At 55.6% G+C, this 19,809-nt stretch overlaps 2 protein-coding genes across 4 annotated transcripts; one reads left to right on the top strand and one right to left on the bottom strand.

The window, feature by feature from the left end:
• Window positions 1–739: 739 nt before the first annotated feature.
• C1QL4 (complement C1q like 4) lies at window positions 740–4,322 on the bottom strand. The gene is made up of 2 exons (XM_029954979.1): window positions 3,762–4,322; window positions 740–1,606 (listed from the first exon to the last, which is right to left on the bottom strand). Exons 1-2 carry the CDS (start codon window positions 4,296–4,298, stop codon window positions 1,427–1,429), a joined length of 717 nt encoding a protein of 238 aa, XP_029810839.1. The 5' UTR covers window positions 4,299–4,322; the 3' UTR covers window positions 740–1,426.
• Window positions 4,323–13,909: 9,587 nt separating this feature from the next.
• Window positions 13,910–19,532, top strand: DNAJC22 (DnaJ heat shock protein family (Hsp40) member C22). Of its 3 annotated transcripts, XM_029954592.1 has the most exons (6): window positions 13,910–14,068; window positions 14,244–14,300; window positions 14,863–14,937; window positions 15,301–15,340; window positions 17,243–17,385; window positions 19,085–19,532. In XM_029954592.1, exons 3-6 carry the CDS (start codon window positions 14,881–14,883, stop codon window positions 19,268–19,270), a joined length of 426 nt encoding a protein of 141 aa, XP_029810452.1. In that variant the 5' UTR covers window positions 13,910–14,068; window positions 14,244–14,300; window positions 14,863–14,880; the 3' UTR covers window positions 19,271–19,532. The 3 variants fall into 3 exon arrangements, with proteins under 3 accessions (XP_029810452.1, XP_029810453.1, XP_029810451.1); XM_029954593.1 differs by lacking the exon at window positions 14,244–14,300; XM_029954591.1 differs by lacking the exons at window positions 13,910–14,068; window positions 14,244–14,300; window positions 14,863–14,937; window positions 15,301–15,340 and having other exon boundaries at window positions 16,520–17,385.
• The last annotated feature ends 277 nt before the right edge of the window (window positions 19,533–19,809 follow it).

The following is a 19,809-nucleotide window of genomic DNA, read 5'->3' as shown; positions in this document are numbered from 1 at the left end:
CAGGGGAGGGGCAGAAAGAGAAAATCCCAAGCAGGCCCCAGGCCGTCAGCTCAAAGCCTACTTGGGGCTTTTCACAAACCTGAGAGATAATGACCTGAGCCAAAACCAAGAGTCATACGCTCAACTGACTGAGCCACCCAGGCACCCCAATAAAGTTTCTAAAGTCTCCAAATGTCTGTTTCCCTCTGGGCTGACCTAGGCCAGCTACGACTGTTGCTCTCCCATTGCCCACACGGTGGCAGTGTCCTCCAGCTTAGAGGTGGGCCCTGGGCTCCCCCAGACTCTCTTACCTAAGAGCTATCCTAAAGAGACAAACTGCTCCTGCCCATCTGGCAAATGTGGGCCTTTGAGGACCTGATCTTGCTTCTTGAGATCCATGCCACTCTTAGGAACCATCACCAACTCCCTCAACCCTTAGAGCTCCTCTCCTTACAAGTCCACCTGCAGCAGGCAGAAAGCAGGACGGGACCCATATCTCTGGAATCCTCCCTTGTTAGTGTCATTCTAGCTGGCGTCTCCCTACAATACAAGGTCTCCAAGCTGTCCTGAAGCTGATACTCCTCCCCATATCCGAGTAGAAGAAGTCCTGGGCTAGCCCTCTCGTCCAGCAGAGACAGGCCTTGCCAGGAATAAGTAAAGTTTTCCTCTGGCAGAGAGTGGCAGGGTGAGAGTCCTTGAAAAGAGAGGGACAGGGTCAGCCATTTCCCCCCACGCTGTGCACCAAGTTAGGAGGCACACACATTCTCCAACTTCGCTTTATTGGGAGAGGCAACAGCAGCTGTAGCCCCAGGGCCTAGGCGGAATGGGGGTGAAATGGGGGCTGTACAGAATGAGTTTTAAATGCTAAGAAAGAATTCACTTGTTCTTTCAGTTTATAGGAAGGCTGCCAAGGCGGTGCCTGGAGCCTGAAAATGGGGATGAGGGAAGGAGAGAATGGTGAGAGAAAGTTGTGGTGACAGAGGAGGAGCCTGACCCCCTCCAGACGTTTCCCGTCCTCCCACCTAGATGGGCTCCTGTTTCTGCTCTCCATCCCCGCACACACACCGCCACCACCACCAAACGCGCGCGCACCGCCACCATTCTGCTGGCAGCTTCCGGTGGTGAAGCTGGTCCCCAGCTCCTAGCAGAAGAGAGGGCCCGACCTCCGGCCCCCTCGGGTCGGCTTTCACAGGCGCGCACTCTGAAGCCGGCGGTCCCTTCCCGAGCCGCTCGGTTCCTCCTCAGCCCGGCTTCCTCCTCTCCCTGGCCACTTAGACCCCGGAGCGCCCAGAGTCCGCCCAGCAAGGCCGCCTCCGGGAGCAGGAGGGTCCGCCCCACCTCCAGGCTCTGGAAGGATTGGGTGGCGCCTTGGGTGGGGCCGGCTGCAGGTGGGTGAAGAGGGGAGCGGAGGCGAAGGGCGAGCAGGGGCACGGGGGAAGGGCCCTGCTCAGTCCGGGTAGATGATGAAGCCAGAGAAGGTGCTGTACTTGTTGGTGTTACCGCCGTGCACCTTCCCGCCGTCCAGCTTGATGAAGACTTCATCGCCCACATCCAGGTGCAGGATGACGCTGTTGCTGGCGTAGTCGTAGTTCTGGTCCGCGTCCTGAGCAATGGCGCTGGCCCGGACCTAGCAGGGGAGAACGGAACAACCCACTCAGGCCCTGCGCCGAGCTGGGGGTGGAGAGAAGTGTCGGGCGGAGTAGGTGCAGCTGGGCCTGGCAAGGGGGCGCGAGGGTAGCAGGCTGCAGGGGCCGGGGAGGACAAGGAGAGGGCAGAAGTTCGCTGAGCTTCCCGGGCCCTGCCGTTTACTAGCTGTGCGATTCGGCCAAGTTTCATGCCTTCTCTGGTCGTCAATGTGAACTATAAGATGGGAGATAATAATAAAGCCTATCTCGTAAGGTTATTAGGATTAAATGAGTTACTACGTGTGAAGTGTGTTAGAATAGTGCTTTGCACCTAGATAACGCTATATAGGGTTTGCAATTATTTAAACAATAAAATTAGGCTGTAGGATAATTTCTAACATTCTGAACCCGCTCTGACCTCCTAAACTTGGATTCCCTTCCCTCAGTGATAGGGCACAGGTGTGTCTGTACCTATGCAAGTAAGGGTGTGGGCCATGAGAAGGTGCAATGATGCATTCTCGCCTCTGGGTGCCCTTTCCCCTTCTAGCACCCACCGGCGCCATGAAATGGGGGTTGCCTTTCGCCCAACAGGTAACCCTTCCTTCCCTCTGGCCTCACTACTGGTCGCCCCTGGCGCCCAGCCCCTTCCCCAGCCCCCCTCTTCCCGTCCCGCGGGGGCTGGTTATTAACTCATTAATTATTCATCATTATTCTAATCACTATTTACCGTCCCCAGGGCCGCAGCGTCCGCGCTGCAGAATACAGAGTGGGAGCCGCGCGGCCCCGGCTCTCCGAACCAGCACTCTAGATAGACACTCGCCCCCTCCTCCTGCTCACAGACACCCTGCAGAGACCACACACACCTCCTCGGTGCCACATGCACATAGACGCTGCTCTGTTATCACACCTTGGTACTCTGCACCCGCAGACACCCGCATCAGACACACACACACTCTCACTCCCTTACATACAAACAGCCCTCACTCCCATACACACACAGACACACTCTCTTTCCTTGGGTTCCTGGGGTGGCCCTGCTGGGAGGAGATTCCCAATGCAGTGCCTGCTAGTCCTGGAGCTGGAGGGTGCTGCAGCCGAAGCAGGACCTGGGTTTGGACGCCAAGACCGGCAGCCCTGATGCGCCATGGTCAAAACCACCCCATGGTGCGTGGCATTCAGAGGTCACCACTCAGCCCCAGTCTTACCTCCTGCGGCTTGTGGGGCCCAGACACCACCCTGAACCCCTGCCCCTGCGCCTTCTTGTTCCCTTTAGGTGTGTCCCAGTCCTCCAGCTGAGTCCTTGGAGCTATTCTCCCAAGCCAAGGTGGCAGTGACTCGGACTCTGTCCACAGGGACAGGGAGTAGCAGAACCTGGAGCCCAGAGGTTGCCAAGGAAGATGTGGGGCCTACAGAACCAGGCCCCGGGGCCAAAGCTTCTGCTTGATCTGCCCTTTGCGTCTTTCCCCCTCTAAATCCTTTCCGTCAGGCCACCTGGCTGGCCCCTGAGCTGCCATGCCACATCACTTCCACCTCTGCTTTCTGACTCAGTATTAGTAAGGGTAAGGCCAGCTGTAGAATTGGTCCCAGGACCTGGGCAAATTCTTTCTTTTTTGCATTTTCTATTTAAAAAAAATCCAAGCTGAATGCCCCCACACAAGAACAGCTGCTGACAGCCCATGGCCAGAGACCCAGATTCCATTCTAATTCAAAGGAGCCAGATTCCAGGTAACTCAACCATTGGGAGGCTGGGAAACCCGAAAGCCAGAAGGCCTGCCTCAGGAGAGAGGGTGGCCCAAGACAGGATGAGAAAAGACACTAAGTGGCAGGGAGACACATGAAACAAGTTTGATACAGGGTTGCCTATATAGTTGGAGTGTGAGATAGCAGCTGCAGAGACATTAAGTTTTGTGTCCTGAGTTCTCATTCTGACACCATTCCTAATGGTCGGTGAGACCCTGGACACGTCATTTCCTTTCTCTGGCCACTAATTCCTCTTTGGCTAGATGAAACGATTTATAAGTTCTAGGCAGCCTGGCATTTCTAGACTCAGTGACGCTGTTAGGGGAGGGGTTCGAATGCAGTCCTTGAATGTAATGAGTACAGGGAGATTTAGAAAGCTAACCTGTCGCCTCTGGGTCTGGGGTGGGGGCATCTCACCTGTCCATTCTTCATTAGGTCGGCCCACATGCTGGTGCCGTCACCGCCGCGCATGAGCACATGGTAAGCGAAGAAGTAGACACCTGGCATGGGGCAGGTGAACTTGCCGCTGGCCGCCTCGTAAGCGTTTCCCACATTGGTCACCACGTCGTCGAAGCGCAGCACCTCATAACCTTCGTGTGGCCGCCGCAGACCCGCGTAGAAGGCAATGCGAGGCACGTAGCCGGCAGGGGGCGCCACTCCGCCAGGGCCTGGGCCAGGAGGACCTGGCGGACCTGGCCTGCCCGGCTCTCCTGGAGGCCCTCTGGGACCTGGGGGTCCCGGTGGTCCTCGCAGACCTGCCTTCCCGCGCCTGCCCACCTCTCCCTTGGCCCCCGGAGGGAAGGGGGGCACGGAGGCGGGCGCACCGTCGGGTCCAGGGCCTTGGGGCCCGTGTGGGTCGCACACCATGCGGCAGCGACCCAGCATCTCATAGTGCGCCGGACCGCGGGAGCTATGCACCAGCAGCGGAATGGCCACCAGCAGCAGCAGCACCATGGCCACCCCGACGGCCGCGCCCGCCACCCGCTTGCGGCGGCTCAGCCGCGATGCGGCCAGGGCCAGCAAATCCTCCTCACTCTTGGGCGCAATGGCGGCGGAGGCCCGGGACTCTCCGCGGGCCCCGGAGGCTGTGGCCGGACTCGGGCTTGGGTCGGGACCCCCCCGACGGCTGAGCCCGCCCTCCCCCCGGCCCTGCGGGCTCCCGCCTCAGCGGTGCCGTTCCCCAAACCTTCCGTCAAGGTGGAGGTCCCCCCCCCCCGCCCCGTGAGTTGGTCTGGGGGGCTCCCGACGGTTCAAAACCCGTGCTCCTCTATTACCCTCCTGTTCAGCCTAAGGTTCCTGGGCGCCTGAAATCAGCGGCTTCTCTGACGGCTGGTTTCTTACAGATCTAGGACGCTTGCTCTCCGGACAGCTGCCTTCTTAAGGATGGCGGCGCCTAGGTCCCCGGCTACCCAGACGGATCGTTCCGGTCCGGAGCGGGGGACTACTCTCTGCGCTCTGGACGTCCCGGACTCTGCGCTACGGGTGGAGCCCACCGCACGCGACCTCCTTGGAGGTTTGCGCTCTGGCTCTCGGAGAGCACTGACGCGCCTCTCTACCCCGGCCTCGGCCAGAGCCCCTGCTAGAGCCTTGCCCCGCGTTTCTCTCCTGCTAGAGCTCTCTCTCTCTGCGTCCCTAACCTTCCTCTCCTCCCTCCCGGGGCGGCAGTGCGGGTGGTGTGAGCCGCTGAGCGGCGGGAGCCTCTATAAGCGGCCCGGGGAGGAGCGACCCCTGGCGCCCAGAGCGGGAAGCGCGGGGGCGGGGCAGGCAAAGGCCCCCACCCGCGTCCCCCCAGCTTCTCGGTAACTGCCTGGTTCTGAGCGGATTCTGCAGGGGTTCACTGCCCCCACCCTAGCCTTACTTTCACTGCACCCTGAGTTCGGTATTCCCGGAGCCCAGAGGAAGCCAGAAATAGATATGTGATTAAAAAGGGGTCTAGATACAAACAGAAAGAAGACAGAGGTGGATTCCAGAGCTAAAAAGCGCCCCCCCCAAAAGAAAAGAAAAGCCCACAAACATACATAAAGGTGGATAAAAGAAATTCGCCACGCCATGCCCCTCAGTGCCGGTGACCCAATAACATTTGGTAAAGGGTTCAATGAGTACATGTTGGCCTGAATTGGAAAAGGCAAATTTCCAGCCGCCTCTACCCTCGACCCCCAGTGTTGGCGGGGGTGGGGGTGAGGGTGGGGTGGGGTGCAAAGCAGGAAAGAGGTTGAAGGAGCGAAAGAGAAAACAGATCAGTCTAGGGGAGTGAGCAGGAAACCGACAGGATAGCAGAGAAGGAGCGACAGAAATCAAAGAGACAGAAAGCCAGATAGAGACCCAGAGACAGAGACAACGCTTCGAAAAGAGACTTACTGACAGGCCCAGAGGGGGAGAGGAAGAGACAGAGACAGAGAGAGAGAGACAAGAGCTGAGACAGGTTGACAGATCGAGAGAGAAATGTAAATGGCGCGCTGCAGAGACACCCAGGTCCGTGTTCGGACTCCAATGTGACATATCAACTGTGGGGAAGATGCGGGGGCGGGGCGGTTCTTCCAACAGAGTGGTAGGCTCTGGGTCTGTGCATTGTGACAGCGGGCTGGCAAGTGCGGTCAGGCCATGGGACCCTGGCCTTGTGTGTTCCTGGGTGAGTGGGATTGTGGATTGTATGTTGTCTTTGTGTATGTGTGTATATGAATGCTGTTTGAAGGGAGGTTTTTGTATTTGGCTTCCTCTTAATCTCTAAATGCGGGACCCCATGAATGCCATCTCTCCTTAGGACTGAAGAGTAGAGAATCTCCTGGGGAGAAAAAGTCAGAAAGCAGGTATAGTCTCACTTGCCCTGCCCAGCCCAGCACCACTCCTGCCCCAGTCCCCCAGACCTTGTCCAGCCCCAGCATCTCTGCTGCTTTTCTCTTCCTAAAAGTCTGTGTTTAGATGGAAACCCAAAGAAGTTGATCCCCATATAACAAAGGTTTGAGGGAGGGATTTGAAGTTCGTTATGCAAATTAACACAACTAAAATGCAGATTAAATGCTGGACACCTTCCTGTGAGAAGTGACTGTTTCTGTCACTCTGAGTGACCAAGAGGGGACACAAGCTTTGATAGATCCCTCTCTGTGAGGGGTCAGGGTCCAGGAAGAAAACCAGTGGCTGCATCCTTCCTTAGGGTTTGGCACCTCTGGAGGGAATTTCTTCCTCACAAGGGACCCCAGGGCCAGAAGTTTGGAGAAGGGGCTTCGGGTCTGGCAAAAGTGAGGATGTTTGGAGACCCTGGAGGTGGACAGCTGCAAAGGACCTCTTATTGACTAGGATAAGTCAGGACTGTGATATATAGGAGTAAGTTGTGCAAAATAGCAGGCACAGGGCACTCCGGGGCATGATTATTGGATGGAGGGTGATTCCCCTCATCTCATTTTCTCTACCCCTTCCCTGCACCTCCCAGCCCATAGTGGTGCAGGAAGAAAGAGATCGCTGAGGCTGGGCTGGTGTGGAGAGAGGCCCCTACATGCTTGAAAGGATTGGCAGTCAGTGGGGGAGGGGCCTCCTCCTCCAACCATAAATACAAATTTTATTCAAGGTCTTTGTCGCCATTTGTCTTCCTCGGGGGGCTGAGGGCCATGTCAGCCCCGTGCATGTCTAATTCCGGAACTGCTCCCCCAGGCTGGATGATGGATGGATCAGAGAGGAGAGAGCAGGCCAGGGCTCACGCTGGCCTACCCTGCCCGATCCTCAAGCCCCATCGTCCCCAGGTCCTGCCACCCTCTCCTTCCTCCTCCCCCTTCTCCTGCCCTCCCTCCGCTGACCAGAGGCCCTCACTGCTCAGCCCCACTCCCCATCCCACTCTCTTACTCACCAAGGCCCTCTTTTTGAGCCCCTCACCTCAGCCCCTTTCAGGTCCCAGCCCTCTTCTCTCTGGAGTGTCCCTTCTCCTCCCATCCCCAGCCCAGGCTGTGAGCTGCGGTGACCAGCAGGGCTGCAGGCGGCAGTGGGTCTGTGTGGTGGGGGGAGCAGGCTTGGCTCACAGGGAGCTGAGGGGCCAGCTCCATGAATTTATTCATGTTCTGTTGCTCTTTCCCCACGCTCTGGAATGAAGCTGCCAGCTCACCAGGTCCTTATTGCTTCCCCTGCAGCTGTCACATTCGGCCGAGGAGGGACCTGGGTAGGGTCAAGGCCTGCCGGTGCTCCTGGGGCCAGAAGCCAAGTGTCTGAGCTCAAGAGAAAATGCCGAGGCCCAGGCTGGGGTCTGGGACGATTTATCCAGAGCTCCTCAGACAGCCAAACTGGGAGGCCCCAAGGAGGTCGTGTGGTTGGGAATGGGAAGTAGGCAGAGAAGGGTGTGCTGCAGGACATAGCAAGGGCAGTGGAGGTGGTGATGAGTCTGATGGGAGAAGGGGAGGAGAGAGGAGATCTTTAAGGAGTCCCCTAGACTCCCCTATTTAAGAGCACAGTCCAGGAGTTCCTGGCCAGCTCATTCGGTGGAACATATGACTCTTGATCTTGGGGTTGTGAGTTCAAGCTCCACATTTGGTGTAGAGCTTACTTCAAAATAAATAAAAGCACAACCCAATCTGAATCCTACCTTAACCTCCATCTTGATGCTGCACTGACCCTGATCCTAATTCCAAATTATACACTAGACTCCTCTTCAATCCTAAAATGAACCCTAACTCCATAACCCGAGCCTAAGTGGAACATAATCTCTTGTCTGTCTTGTCCTGGAACCCAGGGGTCTCCCAAGCATTTTCCCCAGAGTTTACAGCCAGGTGTGTGTCAGAGTTCTGAGGACCAGACTTTGGATTAGCATGTGATTAGCATATGATTTGCATGTGATATGTGCCTTCTACTCTGAGGAAGTTTTCGTGTTAAAATTTTATGAAGTCTAGTGGAAAGGTCCTGGCTCCTTGAAGGTTCTCTCTTTTTGTTCCTTCTCCCACACTCCTTGTCGCTGACCCAGACCCCCTCAGGGGAAGAAGAAGAGTGAGGAGATGAGCAATAGAAGTTCCTGGGGAGGAAAGATCCTAAAAGTGTGACCTGTCCCTGTCACTTGCAGTGTAACATCCACAAGCCTCAGTTTCCTCATTTTTAAGAGGAGAGAAACCAGCAGGCTGATGCCGCATTAAAATCTAAGAAAGCATTTTTGTTTTCCTACACTCTCTCCTTCCTCACTTTTCAGGGTAATTCAGAGTGTGGCCCCCATCCTCTCACAAACATTCTGGCTTCCGGCTCCCACATCTAAGATTATGCAGAGCTAGAAGCAGCCTGAGTTGCCTAGTAGCGGACGACCCGACCCCTGGTCTGAAGAGAAAAGAACTTTGCCCACCTGAGGGGACAGGGGATAACATGGAAAGGGAAATAATGCTGTATTGTAGGGCTTTTATATGCAAGTTCTTACTCCATCCTTGAAGCACCCCTGAGAGGTGGATATATTGTTTCCATTTTACAGATGAGAAAACTGGTCCGGAAAGGGAGAAATGGCTTGTTCTGTATCACCCTGTGAGTGGCAAGCCTAGGACTCTAGTTTTGATCTTGGTGCCCTGGAGAAGAGAATGGCACCGGAGACAGTGGAAGGGTGAACGAAACCGTACAGGAGTGGGGGACAAGACTTGAACGAGTCTCAGGGGAGACCTATGTGTGTGAGGCCAATAGGGCAGTTGGCTCAGTGTCCCTGATCCCTCACCCCAGCGCTGTGAAGCTTGACACCCACCAGGTGCTCAATTGTTAGCTAACTGTTGGCAGAAGTTAGCTGCGGAGAGGAGCTGTTCAGAAGGAAGAGGAGTGGGCAGGGAAAAGAGATGGAGAACGAAACCAAACAAGTCGGAGGAAAATATTCTCAAGAGGCAAATGAGAGTAAAGTTGGCCCGGAGGACTGAGGACCGCTCTCCTCCTCCCACAATGGTGGGAAGGAAAACAGTCATGGCCCAAGATTCTGCGCATACTTTGCCCCGGTTTTTCCGAGGGTAGGCAGACCTCCGCCGCGGGCGAGAGGGGGCACAGTGCCATTCGGCCTAGGTCTTCCACTCCTCCCGGCACTGCAACTCCTTAGACCCGTGGGCTCAAAAGGCCGTGCTAACGCCCACAGGGCTGAGGACAGGATCCTGACTCTCACAGGGAGGGGTAGTGATTCTTTCCAAGGTGTTTGTCAGGCCAGATCGTGCGGCTGACTTACTTCCGAAGTCCTTGACCCCTGGCCAGGTGCGTCCTCTCGCCCTAGCCTCCCTCTCCACCTCCTTTTGCTCCCCCTCGCCCCCACCATCCTCCCGCTCCAGCCTCCAGTTAATGAAATGTGGCTAGCGGCCGCACAGACAGCTGTCAGACCCCTCATTTCTCCGCCGGGATATTGGATCCGTGCTGGGAGACCGACAGGTGAGCAGAGGAGGGGTTGTGCGGGGGGCCAAAGGAGGGGAGCCAGCTGGCGAGAGCCCAGAGCCCAGGAGGCAGCGCCAAGCTCAAAGCCTCGAGGGCAAGGCTAAGCGGGTCGGCCCTAGGATGCTCTTTCTGCTGGTGGCATCTAGCTCTTTCCTCTTCAACAAGCAGGAGACTAAACGAGCCCCATATCCACCGCGCCTAGAACCGGGTCGTCCCGGGACGCCCAGTCCTGCACCCTAGGCGGGCCTGGCTCCCCAGTGCGCCGCGCGCAGCGCCTCTGAGCCGGCGGCTGCAACCCGGTACTTCTTCCCACCTCCTTCCATCCTTTCCTTCTTGCTCCCCCTCCTTTCCGCGCTCCCTCCCCGGCGGCCGCGGCCTTTATTAGGGATTCCGCGGCTGTCGGTCCCGCCATCCATCCTGTCCGCCGGCAATTAGGCGGCCAGACAAAGAGCAGCTTCGGATGGATGAGGGTCCCGGCGGATCGGAAATGTGAAGGGTCAGCGCTGCCGCCCGCGGCGCACCCCGCTCCCCCCTCCGCATAATCACCGGCCGCCCGTCACTCAGCCGGCCGCCCGGGGAGCTCCGGGGCCCGGGCTGGGGAGAGGGCGGGGGTGGGACTGCAGCCTAGGCGCCTAGGGCTAGGAGAGAGCGGACCAGCAACAGGGGCGCCTCCTGCGGGAAAAGGGAGGACTGCGGGAGACCGGAGGCACGTGCAGGAGGGAGAGAGAGAGAGAGAGAGAGATAGACAGACAGACAGACAGAGAGACAGAGAGAGACAGAGAGAGAGAGACAGAGAGAGAGAGACAGAGAGAGAGAGAGGAGAGAGAGAGAGAGGAGAGAGAGAGAGAGAGAATATGGCCCCCGGCGTGACCTTAAGGCAGACCGGAGGACCACTGCCTTGGGTGCTTCCAGTGCACCCAAGGAAGCAGGGATCTGGCTGCAGAAAAGGGTGGTGGCCCAGGCGCCCCCTGCTGGGAGACTGGGGGACTAAACTCTATGGGCCTCCGGTCTATACAAGTGGAACTGCGCCCAAGGCGAGCTTTCCTAGGGAAATTGAGGGTCTGTAGCCTGGTGCGCCTCCTATCGGAATAGAATGATACTGTCCAACCTATCCACATCAAATCCAGAAAAGCTCCAAGGCTGGGCGAACCCGCATGGAGCCGAGAGGAAGTTCAAGGCGTCCAGGTTTTACTCCGAATTCTTTGGCTCTAGCTCCCAGCTGACAAATCAACATCTCAATCTGACAATTAGTGGTCGAGGTGGGGGGAGAGGGCCTCTCGCAGCTTGGGCCGCTTAGCCCTCCCGGCGGGTGGCAGAGAGGTGGGCGGTGGCTGGCAGTGATGAACGACTCCGGGGGGGGGGGGGGGGGGGGGGGGGGGGGGCCCGGAGCTCGCATTCATTACTCGACTGACAGGCGGATGGCGGGCCGGGAGAGCAGCGAGTGGACGTGCGGGGGAAAGAGGCTAGTGGCAGGGGGCTTTTAATAAGTAAGGGAGGCGTTTAGTAGCCCCACGGCCGGGTCAGCTCCTGGTTCTTCGCCTCAACCTTGATACTTGACTTCTTGAGTTCTGGCTCTCAGTTGTTGGAGCTGGCTCTGGTTATAGAATTTGGGGGAACGGGGGCGGGGACCTAAGCCCTCTCCTTGGGTTAGGCGATTTAAGGTCTAATATCAATAGAATGTGTGGACAGGCCTTAACGACTGGGTGCTTCGGCCTGACCTGGGAGGAATTGTGCATGTCTGTGCACACAGAAGTGGTGTGTGTGACAGGGATTGATGAATGTGGATCACACAAGGAAGTCAGTGACAGCGTGGGTCAGTGTTAGGAAAGTGTCGACCTGATTTTGTCAGTGGTGGTGTGACTGAGGTGTTGTGTGTCTGAGGATCAGCTGCAGCCTCTTCCTTCGTGTCTGTGCTTCCCCCCCCCCCTCCACTACTTGCTGTCAGCTCTCTCTCTCTCTCTCTCTCCAGTTCTGTAGGAAATGGCAGTGTGCACAGTGACAGCTGAGGTATGCTGCTGGGGGTGGGGGGATAGATGTTAACTGTGAGGATGCTGGTCCGGACAACTGCTCCTTTCTGCCATTTCCACCTAAAACGTCACCCTTTCCCCAAGCTTCCTGAAAGTAGTGGATGTTTTTTTCCAAAGCCTGGAGACCAATTTCCTGAGTCCTGGGGAAGGAAGTGGTCACTACTAGAGTTTTCTCTCATCCACACTCCTACATATGCTCAATCTTCGTCACATACAGGATGTGATCTCCAGCCCATCTGGTTCCCCAGGCTGGTGGTGGTCAGAGAGGAGGAGGTGGGTCTCAGGCACAGGTCAGACCATTAGATCTCCAAGAGAGCCTACTCTTTGGGGCTTGGCCTAGTGGCCCGTGGGACTCTTACCTTTTAGGTCTAGTTACTAGTTGACACTTTGGGAGAATAATGCTAATTATAGTCTGATTCCTCTCCCCAATAACTCTCTTTCTTCACCTGGCTTTGTTCTCCCTCACTCTCAAACACACTAAAAGGTCAAGCCTAACCTTCTTCCCAGTCCTGAATCTCCTGGGTCTCTAGGGCAGAGTTGGGGGTGATTCTGGATCTCTGGTTGCCTGCTTTGTTCTGTGTCTTTCAGTCACCTTCCCTTTGCCTTGCACTTCCTCATAGCTAGGGTGTCTCTTGGAGCCTTTATATCTTTGTCTCTGTACCTCTCCTTGTGTCCATGTTTAGGGATCTTCTCCAAATTGTCTTCCTACATTTTGGGGTATGTCTTCGTTCCTTTGGGGGTTTCCCTTTGGGAACACACCCGTGCAACGGTGAGGTCCATGAGAATGAGAGAGGGAGTAGGGCTTCCTTCCTGCTCCCACCTAGAGGCGACTAAAACCCAAGGATGGCCACACAGTATCGGGGCCTGGCCACGACCAGGTCGCTTCTCATTCAGGGCACAAGCACCTGGTCGATGCCCCGCTATCCCCCTCTCCCCCATCCCCTCCCACCACACCGCCGCCCTCCTCCAGCCCCTCCTCCGCCCCCTCCGCCCGCCTGGAAAAGGCAAATTTGACATTTTTAAATCCCGAGCCTTAGAGAGATCGATGCGGCCCGGGGGCCCCGCCCGGGGTCGATATTCCTGATTGGGAAGCGGCCGCTGCGCGGAGCCCGCGTGTAAATCACCCGGACTCGGGGAGGGAGCACGGGAGCCAACCGCGTCCCAGGCACGCGGAGCCAGGCGGGGTCCCGGCCCCGGCCGACCCTAGGGCAATGGAAGGAGGAGACCTACAGGCCGAAGAGACGCGGAGACAAGCCGGCCCAGGGGCTCTCCCCCCTCCCCGGCCCAGCTCTGCCAACTCTGTGGGCCGGCTCTGGTCTCGCTTCAGCGGCCGCCACCCTCCGTTGCCCCTGGAGCCGCCGGGGAGGCCGGTGTCGGAGCCAGCCATGCGGCGGCTCCTCTCAGGCCCGCTCCCGCGGGGCCTGGGCTTCGGCGGCGGCTGTCACGAAGCCGACAGGCAGGGCGGCCCGGCAGGGGCGGGTGGCGGGGGAGGGGTGGGGGGGTGGGGAGGAAGGCTGGCGCGGCTCTGGCTCACAGTGGGCGCGCAACAGATGTTTGCGCCATTGAGGGACAAGGTGGCTTGGGGCACCGAGCGGCGCGGAGCCTGGGGCTGGAGGGCGCGGGCGGAGCAAGTGGTGGCCTAGACTTGTGGCGGGGGGGGGGGGGGGGGGGGGGTGGTCTGGCCACCCAGCGGTGGTGAGAGGAGCCTGGGGACCGCTGAGCCGGGATAGACCTCCTCCCGCTATGACCAGGGTATAAAGAACAAAACAGAATGGGTGAGCAGGGAAGTTTGGGCCCCACCTACAACCGCCTCCGCGGCCCCTATCCTCCAATCCTCACAGTTCTCTTTTGGGGAAACTGAGGCAGCCGAGGCCGAGAAGGGCCAGGAATGTTAAAAGCGGGATCAGCAGCGAGGCTTAACTCTGAACAGCAACCAGAGTTCCCGCGTAGATCCCCGAATTCTCTTGCCCGCTCTGGTCCTTTCGTGCGTAAATACTCCGCCACGTCCCCCACCGCAGTTCAGACCCTCCCCTCCCGCTTCAGCTTGTCAGATCCCCCCACTCCCCACCCCCCGCCAGTTTATAGAACAACAATTTGGGGAAAACAATCCGGGCCGAGTGACGGCCCCGTAATTGTGACAAAGTGAGTGCGGGCGGCTGGAGAGAGCGCTAGGGCGGGAGCGCGGCGGGGCGAGGCGGAGGCAGGGGCGCCTCCAGCCCGCCCCGCCGCCCTCTCGTTCTCATTCCGGTCACCTGCCATCCCTCTCCTTGACTCTTCTCCAATTCTTCTCCCGGCCCCTCGCGCCTCCCTTCGCTTGTTCCTCCATCGCTCTTCCCTTTCCTCTCGGTAACTGCTCCTCTCCCGCCCCCACCCCCGACAGCCCCTCCCTCGGTGTGCTTTTTCTCCGTTCACTTCTCCTTCTCTCCTCCGCCCTCCACTCGTTTCTCCATCTTTTCCGCGCACTCCTGTCGCCCTTGGGCCCCTGGCTCCCGCCGCACAATCTGCTTCTCTCCCCGCCCAGCCCTCGCTTCCTGAGATGGAACCCTGAGCACCCTCCCTGACCGCCACTCTCTAGGAGGTCAGCTCAGCCCAGCAGTCCTGGGTTCCTCCGGCCTAAGAGCTGGCTGCGCGTCGCAGCCCGGGAGCCAGGCGGCCAGCCCCTTCCCTCTGCGTTCCGCCGCTGCCTCCCCCACCCCGCTTCCAGCGACTGGAGCGAGTTTGTTTGTCCAGCGGCGGCCGCCGCCGCCCGAGCTGTTTGCCGAGCTTAGCGCGCCGCCTCTCAGAGTGGGCCCAATTAAGTCTCATTCATTATTCAGCACCCTGTCCGCCCCCGCCCCCCAGCGGGCAGCTCCCGCGTCGCTTTTGGGCCCCTCCCAGCCCTAGCCCCTCAGTGAGCCCTAAGGAGCCTTAGGAGAGCCCTGTTCCCTCCCCCCGGCCGAGATAAGGGCTGAGGGACTGGCAGTGTGAGGGCCACCAGGCCCACCCCACCCCCAGGTAAAAGCTGGGGGACTTTGGAGAGCCAAGCCTTTCTTCTACAGAGGAGGAAACAGGCCCAAGAAGCTACGTGACTTGGCCAAGGTCACGTAGCAGAGCCAGGATTGGAGTCCAGGGCACTGAAGCGAAGGTATCTTGCATTCCAGCTCCTTCCCAGCATCGAGATGGGAGGAAGGCAGACTACCCTGCTGCTACGGCTTCACTCTCGCTCTGCTTTCCAGGTGGGACGCAGATCCCTTTTTGCTACTGTTTCTGCCTCTCGCCCGCCCATAGCCTTCAGTATACAGCAGGCTCAGGCTCCCACTAGATCTGGAGGCCTCTCAGGTCTCAGGCTTAGGTCTAGATGTAATCCTCCTGACTAGCAGGCCTCGGGGCGGGGCAAATGAGGCAAATTCAGGGGCTAGGGGTCCTCTCTGCAGTCAGAGGGGTGAGTCGGCCTTAGAGGAATTGGAAGTGGAGCCATCCAAGGCAGTTTTGAAAAACAACGGAGTAGGAAGAGAGCGCTCTCTGAGGTGAGGGAAAAATCACCCTCTCATTTGTAGGGAAGGAAAGAGGCGATCAAAGGCCTATTTTTGCGTTTATAGCGAACCACTCTGGGCGGCTTTGCCCCGGCAGCTGGACAAGGTGAGTCTGGAGACCCACCCCGCCCCGGCCTTCCGTGAGCGGCAGCGCCACCTGGCGACAGTGGTGCAGCGGCGCAGACGCGCTCGGCCTGGAGTGGGGCGCTGCGCCCGCCGCTTTGAGCCTGGGGAGCCCCGAGAGTCTCCCACCGAGTTTACCCGAGAGGGCAGGCGAGAGGAGCCAGAGGCTGAAAGGTGACCCCCAAGGGGACGGGGCGTGTGTGTGTGGGGGGGTGTGCTTAGGGAGGGGCCTGACCCTGACGGCCCCACTTCCGTGACACAGCAAACATAGACAAAGTCCATTTGGATGGAAGTGAGTGCGGAGTGACACGGGGCCATTTTGACTCTGTAGCCAAAGGAAATGACTGGTCTGACGAGGTCTGGGAGCCGGGGTACCCAGGTACGGCAATTCATCCTGGGACTAGCGGGTAACTGGCTGGTGGTCTTGAGGCCTACTCTACATAGAGGGGAGATCCTGGGAGGCACACGTTGGCCTCTGACTTGATATTCTGGGGATTCAACCAGCCTCTTTGGAGACTCCAAATCTGCCCTGGAAGGAGGTGGTTGAACTATGGGGTGCCAGGGTTTAAGTCAAAACGTTTGTTTAACAGAGCTGTTTCTGTGGAGGGACTTCAGGACCTCTTTCAAGTTTGACTTGTGGGAAGATTTCGTGGCCTGGAAAGATGGGAAGGCTGGAGAGAAACTTTGGCTATGTGTCTGAGGGCGGCCATTTGCCAATTGAGAAGGGCTGGGGAGGTCAGGGGGCTTTCAAAATGTGTAGGAACTTTAGAAAGACATTCTGTTCACTCCACTCTCCCATGAATCATTCCAGGAATCAGTGGTCTGAAATTTAAGCTTCTGCTTTTCTTTCCATGTGCTGAGTTCTAAATCAACTGACAGCATTTAAAGCATTTTTCTCCCCTAAATTTGGAGTTGGCTGTGTTTCTAAAAAACGGAAATGAGGCACTAGACCAAAGGTATAGGAGAACCTGAATTTCAGGGACACTCAGGAAGATCTGTGCTTGATTATTATTGGAAGGAGAGATGGTTACTCTTGGGGGCCTGGATATAATCTTATGACTGTTTTTTTCCATCTCTTAGGGTCTGGGACCATGACAACCATGTTTCTCACAGATGACCCCAGATTTCTGCACTCTGGGCAGAATGTCAGGTGCCACTAGGCTTGGTCTGACACCCTTTACCTAAAGGATGGCCAAAGGGCTCCTGGTGACCTATGCCCTTTGGGCTGTAGGAGGCCCTGCTGGGCTCCACCACCTGTACCTGGGGAGAGACAGTCATGCACTGCTCTGGATGCTTACCTTGGGGGGTGGTGGGCTGGGCTGGCTCTGGGAATTCTGGAAGCTCCCAAGCTTTGTAGCTCAGGCCAACAGACTCCAGGGGCAGAGGCAGAGCTCAGTAGCGAGGACGCCTCCTTTAAGTTTCATTCGATTTGTCGCCCAGGTGATAGTGGGCATCTATTTTGGCCTGGTGGCTCTCATTAGCCTTTCTTTCATGGCCAACTTCTATATTGTGGGCCTCCCACTAGCAGTTGGCTTAGGGGTCTTGCTGGTGGCTGCTGTTGGCAACCAGACTTCAGATTTTAAGAATACTCTAGGGGCAGCATTTCTTACTTCCCCTATCTTCTACGGCCGCCCCATAGCCATCCTGCCCATTAGCTTGGCTGCCAGCATCACAGCTCAGAAGCATCGCCGCTATAAAACTTCAGTTGGGTCAGAGACACTCAGTATTCGGCTCTACCGTCTGGGCTTGGCTTACCTGGCTTTCACAGGCCCACTAGTCTATAGCACCTTCTGTAATACAGTGGCCACACTCAGCTATGTGGCAGAGACCCTGGGCTCCTTTTTGAGTTGGTTCAGCTTCTTCCCCCTCCTTGGCCGCGTCATAGAGTCTGTCTTCCTTCTGCCTTACCGGATCTGGAGGCTGCTGGTGGGACATCATGGTTTCAGCAATGACTCCTTCCACGAGTGGGAGAAGCTCTATGAGTTTGTTAGCAGTTTTCAGGATGAGAAGCGTCAGCTGGCTTACCAGGTAAGTCTTTGTTCTCTCATTTCCATCTGGAATGGCTCTGGGCATTAGGCTAAGCCTTATGGGAACTGATGCCCCTTATGTGGAAGTACTGTTTTCATGTCTGCTGGGTTGGGCCCTGGGAGGGTATCCTGCTTTCTTTGGGCTTCTTGGTGAGGGTGAAGGTACAGAGTCACTAACAGTGAGTGGGAAAAGATAGGTATGTATTGTTTACTTTTTATTGAGGTATAACACATATAAAGTAACATATAACATATATGGTGCCTGGGTGGCTCAGTCAGTTAAGCGTCCAACTCTTGACATTGGCTCAGGTTGTGATCTCACAGTTGTGAGATCAAGCCCTGTGTCAGGCTCTATGCTGACAACCCATTTTATGTATACATCTATGTAACCACCACTCAGATCAAGGTATAGAATATATCCAGCACCAAGAAGTTTCCCTTGTGTCCCTTCCCACTCTATACAACTTTCCTTGGAAGAACTTCTATTCTGACTTCTTTTACATAGATTAATTTTGCCCATTCTTGAACTTCATTAAATGGAATCATTTGGTATGTACTCTTTTATGTCTGACTTTTTTCTTTTTTAAATTAACTTATTTTGGGGGCACCTGGGTGACTCAGTTGGTTGGGCCTCCGACTTCGGCTCAGGTCATGATCTTGCGGTTTGTGGTTTTGGGCCCTGCATTGGACTCTGTGCTGACAGCTAACTCAGTGCCTGGAGCCTATCTTCAGATTCTGTGTCCCCCTCTCTCTCTGACCCTCCCCTGCTCATGCTGTCTCTCTCTGTCTCTCAAAAATAAATTAAAAAAAACATAAAAATAAATTAATTAACTTATTTTTATTTTATTTTTTAAAGTAGGCTCCACACCTTGCATGGGCTTGAACTCACAACCCTGAGATCAAGAGTCACATGCTCTACCTAAACAGCCAGCCAGACACCCCATGTCTGATTTCTTTCATTCAGCATTATGTTTGTGAGATTTATTATACTGTTGCATGCAGTATGAATACTGCAACCATTATAAATTGTTTCCAGTGTTGTGTAGTATCCCATCATATAAATACACTACATGTTATCTATCCACGCCTATTGTTAAAGAACATTTAGGTTAGTTCCAATTTGGGGCTATTCTAAATAAAGCTGCTGTAAACATTCTTGTACATGTCTTTGGTAAGCTTATATATGCTTATATCTCTTGCAAGGAAGAGATCTGATCAAAAATGTGAAGTCCCAGGTTAGAAAATGGGCATCTGTGATTCAAAGCAAAGCTTGGTTCTTGCCATCAGATCCAGAGCGAGCCCATGTTTAAAAAGGCTGGAATTCTAGGTCCCCCTGGGTGGCTCAGTCAGTTAAGTATCTGACTCTTGGTTTTGGCTCAAGTCATGGTCTTGCTGTTTTATGGTTTCAAGCCCCACATCGGGCTCTATGCTCACCCAACTGAGTCAGCTTGGGATTCTCTCTCTCCCTCTATCTCTCTGCCCCTCCCCCACTTGCACTGTCTCTGTCTTTCTCAAAATAAATAAATACATTAAAAAATTTAAAAAGCCTAGAATTCGAATCTGAGGCTCTGGGCCTTTCTCTCAGGCAAGTAGAAGCCAATTCCAGAGGTAGCACAGCCTGATTTAGCAAGGAAGTGGGGAGAGGCCCAGGTTCTCTGAAACGTACAGAATTCTAATTTGTCACCTTCTGTTTCCCTGAGGTTTTGAGTCTCTCAGAGGGGGCAACAAATGAAGAAATACATCGAAGATACCGGGAGTTAGTGAAGATCTGGCACCCTGACCACAACCGACACCAGACAGAGGAAGCTCAGAGGCACTTCCTGGAGATCCAGGCTGCATATGAAGCCCTGAGTCAGCTCAGAAAGCCCAAGAGATCCTGGAGGTGAGAAGAAATTGCCCCTTGAGAGTGGACTCTTCCTGGCAGAGCCGAGCAGCTTGTCTTCGCCCAGCTTTGCCCACACAGGTCATCCCAACAGCATTAAAGACATGGTCTGCTTGCTGTGGAGATGAGAGAACCTTAAAGGAGTGAGGAAGCTATTGTAGTGGAGTAATGTTTATGTTTTGAATTTCTGAATTCTCGGTTATTGTATTCCTGACAAATTCTTCTTAAAACTAGATAGAGAAATTAAAGGCATATTACAAAACCAATACAATATCTTTCAGAGACTATACAAACTTGCCCCACCTTGGTACATTGATGAGTGATGGAGGAAGATTGTTTAACAATTTCTTTCTTCTTCCCTTTTCTTTCTTTCTTTCTTTGTTCCCTCCTCCCTTCCTCCCTTCCTTTCTTTCTTCCCTCCTCCCTTCCTCCCTCCCTTCCTTCCTTTCATGTGCAAAGTACTGAGTTAGGAGATTGAAGGAAAAATATAAAGGTTCTAATATTTCACAAACTGTCCTGTGACTATAGGGATTTGATCTATTC

This window comes from Suricata suricatta, chromosome 10, assembly GCF_006229205.1.
Source record: "Suricata suricatta isolate VVHF042 chromosome 10, meerkat_22Aug2017_6uvM2_HiC, whole genome shotgun sequence".
In the NCBI taxonomy this organism is placed as follows: domain Eukaryota; kingdom Metazoa; phylum Chordata; class Mammalia; order Carnivora; family Herpestidae; genus Suricata; species Suricata suricatta.
This window is presented reverse-complemented; position numbering and strand designations above follow the sequence as displayed.